Raw genomic sequence first — 7,448 nt, forward strand, 5'->3', positions numbered from 1 at the left:
AGCAAGTTCATGAAGGGCATAATGAAGACACTAGACACAGTCATAAAGGTTCTTGGGAGAACTCATGTCCTCATAGAAGCCTTTGAAGCATTTTCTCATGTTAGAGATGTCATCATTCCAGTACTTCAAGTGATAAGGAAAACACCTAGGAAAGTCCTATCAAGAGAGAAGATACGAAGAGAAGGATCTACACCCAGCGTTCTACAATGGAGCAACCTACTTCGCACGAAGATCATTTTTGAGGAGATTGGAAACAAATGTAGTCAAGTTCAAGAAGACATGCACCGAATTCATGACAAGATGGTGGAAGTAGAACAAATTGTTTTGGAAAGAAAGATTGATCTTGGAACAATTATAGAAGCTAGAGAGTTGGAGGAAAGAATAAGAGTTATTTTCCATGGGACTGATGGAATGATCACCAAGGAACAGTTGAATGATATGCTTGAGTTCATGGTATTAGCCAACAAGACTCAAGAACACGAACCTGAATGGGAGAATGCCATTATCAAAGCTTTCGATGAGGTCATGCACATGGAAGAGCAGCTGAAGTCGCTACCTGAGATCCCGATAACAAAGATAGAAGGTATAGTGACCAGATTCATCGAATATGCCAAAAAGGAACGTGAGAAAGGAAACAAGATTCTAGAAGATAGTTTGTTATGATCCTACTTGGCAGCTCGTTTTCTCATTAGAGGATGTTTCCTCAAATTTTGTGTCAGCACATGCTATTTTCTCATTGGTTGTTTCCATGGCAATGTTTATCTGGATATAGTTTCATTTGTATCAAATATTAATTAGGGTTTAAGTGGCAAAATCTTGGCCCTTGATCTCCATTCGATCTCGGCCCTTCATTGTATTTAAGAGTATTACATAAACTCCACTCATTTCATTTGTAAAGGTTAATAGTGCTAGAATAGTGAGTAGAGAAATAGAGATTTTGATTAGAAGTCGAGTGATAAGAGAAGGACATGAAGAATTGTTGTTGTTTGGCTATTGGATTAATAATATATTGAAGTTATGGTGTTCCTATTCAATCTTTGAAGCCTATTGCATGGTTCCTTAACTTCTCAAGTCGATCTTTGATATTAGTTTAAGTATTTAGATTGAATGATGGAATGTTGTACTTGATGTATTGTGAAACTCGTTATCCATACCACTAGCCTCTTGCTGATTGTAAGTGAGCCTTGTGTGGTCAACTGGAACCTTTGAAATTGCTTAAGTTCAATTGTTGCTCAATCATTGATATGCATTCAAGTAATGGTATTTATGCTTAGTAACGATTTGAAAATCTCCAAATATCCTTAGAAGATTGCACTAGTTCTAGTGAAGTTGTTCTTGTATGGCGATTCTAAGACTAGTAGAGTTTCACTTGTGTCATTCTTCATCCATTCATTCTTAGGATAGCTGAGTGTCTCTCTAAATCCTTATCTTTTGCCTTTTTTTGACAAACATTTGGTAGTAGTAGGAAGGAACTTCACCGCATATCATTCGCAAAGTACTTCATGAAATCTTTCGTAACCAAAAAAGGCCCCTTGATGAAACAGTATTCACAACAACCAACTGTGCTTATCCACACGTCGTGACCCGACATATCAGAACCTTGGAGTTGTCTCAAGTGATCCTTAAGCCAATCTTCAACATTTGAGAAACTTTGTTCAAGAGAGGATAAGATACTTTTGGGTATTTTATTTTGTGTTTGCATGTGCATAAAAAACACATCAACAATACCCATAGCTCACTTTTTTGCATCTGATTTCAAAGTTGAAACATGTTCTCCATCCACACATATTTTTCCACTATGAAGTTATTCAATTTTAAATTTAATGTCCCCATTTTCCAAATGAGTTATTTATCAGAGACCATTAGCCTATTTTATTCATGTAGGCTAATAGGCTAAGTCAGGTATTTTAAGGGAATAATTAATTAATCAATTAAAGTTTAAATAGTCCTAAGCTTCTCAAGATTATTTATATTTAATTGATTAGAAGCTGAACCTTGGTTATTTTAATAATGTGCCTTTATTTTATGTTAATCGGCAATTATAAAGAGGGTCACTTTATGAGCAGAAAAATGAAATAAAAGAAGATTAAAATGAATAATTCTCTCAAAGATGGATATAAAAGGGGTTAAGAGCCAAAAAGCAATTCATTCTTGACTTGTTATTTTCTTGGAGAGCTTTGAGAGTTTCTATTTTCTGTTCAACAAACCCTAGGACAAAAATTTTAGCCAACCTTGGTGACACACGATTCATGGGTGCATCTATGGATTGGATTGGTTTATGTGGTTAGATATCTACCCTAGACAATTTGCAGGTAGAATCATACAGGTTTCACACAGAAGCATAATCAGAGGAAAATTAAATCATTTGTGAAGTCTTGCAGGCAAGGCAAATTATCAGAATATTTGCAAGAGGCTTACAAGAAAGAGTTTTGGACGCCATTGCTAACAAGGAGGTTTTCTAGCTGGGGATATAATATTCAGTTAGTGGGTGATTTGGGTGTGTTTTGCAGGCTGCCCAACAAACAGCAGACCGGACGTAAGACAAGGCATATAACAAGGGTGAAGTTGGACACCAAGACAGAACCTTGCTGGCCACCACTTTATCACAGGTCTAAGTGCATGGTTTAAGGGAGATGCGAGTCACAAAACTCACTTTTTTGCTGCTCAGTACAGAAGACATGGACAGGTGTGAGAATTTATTGAGCCGCTGTACTTTTGGAATGAGGCATGAGAACTTGGGAAAGCTACTTGGAATTAGGCACTACCAATTGGGTATCACAAGTTGAGACGTGGGCCTTAGCGGTGAATCACAAACCTGAACGATTCATACCAGCAAGTATTTAATGCACAAATCTGCTATATTATAGATCAGAAAGACTTATTTCAGAGTTTGTTTATGTGATCAGCAACTAGCAAAGTTTTCATTTGATTACTCTGAAAATAAATTGCAAAGACTTGATGCATCATGTGTAAAATGTTCCATAAATGATGAGTGCAATTGATGTTTAATCTGAATCAAAAGGGAAAAAATTATCAGATAATTTACAATCTGGAAACTCTTCATGAAAGTATGAACAAACTGTTTGACAAGATACCTATCCATTGAGAATTGGGAAATGTGAAAAAATTTGGAATAGAAAATTGGCTTGGGTCATTACAGAAATGTGTAGAAAATCATACTCTAATCATTTTTTTAACATTAGCATTTTCTGATTCATTTCCACCAAAAAGAAAATCTTGATGTCTGGCTTTGCTAGGCTTGATTATGAAAATCTTCGTGGTCACAAACAGATTTGATTAGTAACAGAATACTTAGAGAACATTGAGTTGTTTACAAACCAACTTTGGCACTTTTCTGGCCAGAAGAACGTGTCCTTCATCAAGGACTAGCATATCATATTAACTGCTTTAAAAGCATATGCCCCATGAAACTACAATTACAGAACAGATCGTGTAAGAAGCACAAATGAAAAACAAGCCTTACCTTAAAGCTTACTCCTCTTAGAATATGCTTCTCACCAAATGACTTGTGAAGATTTCTGCACTCAATGAGAACTTTGGATTCATCATCAATTGTTTTGCTTACTGTCGGCTCTTCTAATTGTGTTGCTTCCTGATGCTGCAAAACAGAACTGTGTAAATGTGTGTAGCGACAGCAATCAATTCCAGCTTTGAATAGAAGATTATATTGATGAACACTGAATGCAAGTGCCACACTTAACAGACAAGCTACTGCACAGCACACCAGAGGCATAGACAGATGCTACAAATCTCACATGGAGCTAATCTAAGAATAATCTAAAGTGTCTTATCCAGACTTAATCTGTATGTGAGAAATTTTACCAAATAGATGTATGAAATACAAACCAGCTCAGCATTCCAGCAGAGTAAACACATAAATTTTTGTCTGGTTCTCAGAAGTAAGTACTTATGTGGATTATTTACTACAGCTAATATAATACAAGAAAACTTACTCCCAAACATGGCAAAATAGTGTACCTAGCAGAAATGGTGAGCTAATATTCCTTAGGAATATTTTACTTTTTAGCCAAAATTTACATATGAACTTAAACTGAATTTGCAATGGAAGAGACATAATGAATTTGATCTGATGGTTCAACTAAGCACTAGAGCACACTAATGATTATCATCTACATCACATTATAAACATGCTAGCATGATGATCTCTCAATGTTTTCTTGAAACCTGGATAATCTTAAGTGTGCCGAATATCAGGGATTCTAGGCTGTTTCTAACTCATAACATCCATTGGGAACCTCATATGATCTATCTGATGACAAATTTACATAAACAACTTGAGACAAAATGTTTGCAAAGAAACAAGCTATCGCTTCATGGTTATCTATAACTATTATTTTGTGTTCTAAAACATCTTTAATGTAACTAACTAGCTGATCGAGAGGTGAATTTGGCAAGAAAACGTTTTCGAACTCTTAATGCGTCTATCCCTGTTCAATTCAGAAAATACAAAAATGTTGACCGAATATGGAGAACAGTATTAAAGACACAGACAGAATTTGATTTTAGTGTTGACACTGACAATTCCCATACTGATCTCAGACAAAGGCTTGAAAACAGTCAATTTCTGCAATTCATCCTTGCACGGAGCCCTGACTGAACTTCTGTGTAAAATTCCAATTTTATGAGATGTCCCATAGTCCCAACATAATCATGGGCCAAAATCATAATTGAGGTAGAGTTTGCAAAGGATCGCTGTGCAACTAAGTGGTACTAGTGATTTTCACCTCACGGACTAAGCCCAGCCCAATATTGGGAGGCTCAGAAGAAAATTTCAGCTCAGCTGACCTTACATTTTATCTTAATTTTTTTTAGTTAATTTCTACCTTAAATGACGACTGGACCACCAAAACCCATACAAAATTAGGGCATAGAATGATATAATCCAATTCAAAAGAAGCAAAAAACCTTTGCAAAATATAGTCGAATTTTCCAGCAAATGATAAAAACATATCGCAACATAATCTCAATAATAAAAATGACAATTAGATTAAAAAAAAAAAAAATCCAAAACAGAACATAAATGAGACTTAGATAAAAATTAAAAAAACAAAAACAAAACACAAATGAAACTTACATCGATAATTAGTGCTGGTGAATCTTGGTACCGACTTCTTGCAGAAGGAACAGAGCAAGCACAAATAACTCTACTGTGACCACCTTTCTTCAGGCCCAAATACCTGGACGGACAATTTGACGGCAGATTCAAGAGGCCTTGAGAATTTCTTGAAGGTTCAAGAAATGATGTGGGTAGTCGTAAATGCGAAGAAGAAAGAAGATATTTCGCCATTAATTCTCTTCGGTTTTGTTTTTCCGGTGTTTAACGTAAAGACCCTGAACCAGCAATATCATATATCAAATGAAAACTACTTCAGAGACAAATCCAAAAATATAAGTCTGCCCTGAATTGGGCATCGTCTGGCATCTTCGAACAAATGTGCTTAATACTTTTTTTCCGGTTGAAGTACTATTGGCTCAAGTTAAACGAATCCCCTATCTGATGGCCCTTGAAGTAAAACGTGCCAAAATCCAATAAAAAATCGCATACAACAGTACATCATCGAAACAATCCCACGATACTGCGTCGAACTTTATATTTGATGGTATGGATAGATTTTGTATTTTCAGAGAAGAAATCCAGCAGAGGAGGAGATTCTTTGATTGGTTCTCAGTCCAAAACATGCCAAATTTCAACGTGGAATACACATTGTTTGAATTATATAAATATTCCTTGCTTAGTTCTAATCAGCAAAGAAAACCTCGCTTTATGTCTTTGTTCACCATAAAAACTAATATGGATGATGCATGCGACTTACAAGATGAAATTACCATAACCATGTCTTTCTTCTATTTGGTTTTGTTTTCATTGGAATTTGTTAATCTAGTATTATGCTTCTTATTAGTCTTTATTTGATTTAAGTTTTCACTAATATTTATATATTTATCATCTATTCATCTCTATTTCGATCTTATGTTATCAATTTCTATATATTCATTCTTAATCTCTAAATCAATAAGTTATTCTTTCAATTTATTTCTTAGTGGAATAGGATTGATCTAAGTCAATTTTGAGTAGTATAAGAGTAATTTGAAAAATCTAATGTCTTAAATTCAATTTTAAACTCCTCCACCTCTTTCTATTAGATTGTAATAAGCCAACCTACCACACTTTTTGAAAGGAAGCAAAGGTGTAGAGTATGCTTCTTAAACTAATCTATGTGAAGAGATATGTGCAAGAATTAAATTGATTATACAATTACAAGGAAATAAATGCAAAAATAATATACCATAACAAAGTGATTTATGTGGGGAAAATCATTTCAAGAGAAAAAACTCCACTATAAAAAAACAACTCAATGTATTATCCAATAGTGGATGGTTATATTGCAACCCTCTATGTGCTTTATTATTGTGACAACAAATGATATTGCAACCTAATAGTATAAAATATTATTTGTATAATTTAGGTATTTGAAAGTACTTACAAATACTTAAATACACTCTATGTTGCAGTCTATGTTCATGTCCAAGATTAGGCATGTAATAACTTAAGACTTCCATTGCTTGGGCAATTTCTAATCTTCTATAAAGTATAGCATACATCAAACCTACCCATTACACTAGCACAAGGAACTTGAGTCATATCCTCCATCGCTATAGTTGTTGTTGGAAATTGGTAAACTAAAAGCTTTGTTCCCACGTAAATAGGAATAATCAATGATCTATTATCTAGTGTACTAAGACATTGCAAAACAAATTTCAATTACTTGCTCTATCCCAGCCAAAAAAATTATTCACTCCTTATTTCCATTCCTAGGACATACATGGCGACACTTGAGTTCTTCATCTCAAATTGTGGTAATATAAAGACTTCAAATCCCTAATGGCATCCTAACTATTACCAAAAAAATAACATATCATATGTGTACAACATGATAACAAGGAAATAAGCATTTTTATATTTGTAATAAACATAACGATTTGATTTGGATCTCAAACATCTAAATCCAAGATTAAAGAATCAAACTCATAGAATCACATTCTAAGACACTATTTGAGACCATATGAACACTTTTTTAATATGCAAACCAATAACCCTTTTACCTTTTGTCATATATAGGTTTCCTCATCCAAGTGATAATGTAGGTGTTGGCACCTTCAATTTTTTTCAATTTGAAGTGTCTTTATGTCTCAAGTTTGAAGCAATAACCCTATGTGCACTCCTACCAAATCTACTCAAGTGGCCTACTTTGATCATTAATATTTTGTAGCTTGTTGATTGTCTTGAGAAACCCCTTAGTGGTCATATTGCCATGACATTTGTGAGTGCACTTGCTCAGTTTCATAGTCTTGGGATCAAGTTTGGTACATCTGCAATGCCTAAGGTTGTTGAGGTCAGGGAGAGATTT

General features: G+C 34.6%; 1 protein-coding gene across 1 annotated transcript in view; it reads right to left on the reverse strand.

Annotated features, from left to right (window-relative positions):
- LOC131044115 (protein TRIGALACTOSYLDIACYLGLYCEROL 3, chloroplastic) overlaps positions 1-5,854 on the reverse strand; it is a 152,195-nt gene extending 146,341 nt beyond the window's left edge. The window contains exons 1-2 of the mRNA XM_057977367.2: positions 5,117-5,854; positions 3,485-3,619 (exon numbers count right to left, since the gene is read on the reverse strand). Coding sequence (XP_057833350.1) covers positions 3,485-3,619; positions 5,117-5,329 — 348 coding nt within the window. The 5' untranslated portion in view covers positions 5,330-5,854. The remainder of the gene's footprint in view (positions 1-3,484; positions 3,620-5,116) is intronic.
- Positions 5,855-7,448: the final 1,594 nt, after the last annotated feature.

Source organism: Cryptomeria japonica, chromosome 4 (assembly GCF_030272615.1).
Source record: "Cryptomeria japonica chromosome 4, Sugi_1.0, whole genome shotgun sequence".
Lineage (NCBI taxonomy): Eukaryota > Viridiplantae > Streptophyta > Pinopsida > Cupressales > Cupressaceae > Cryptomeria > Cryptomeria japonica.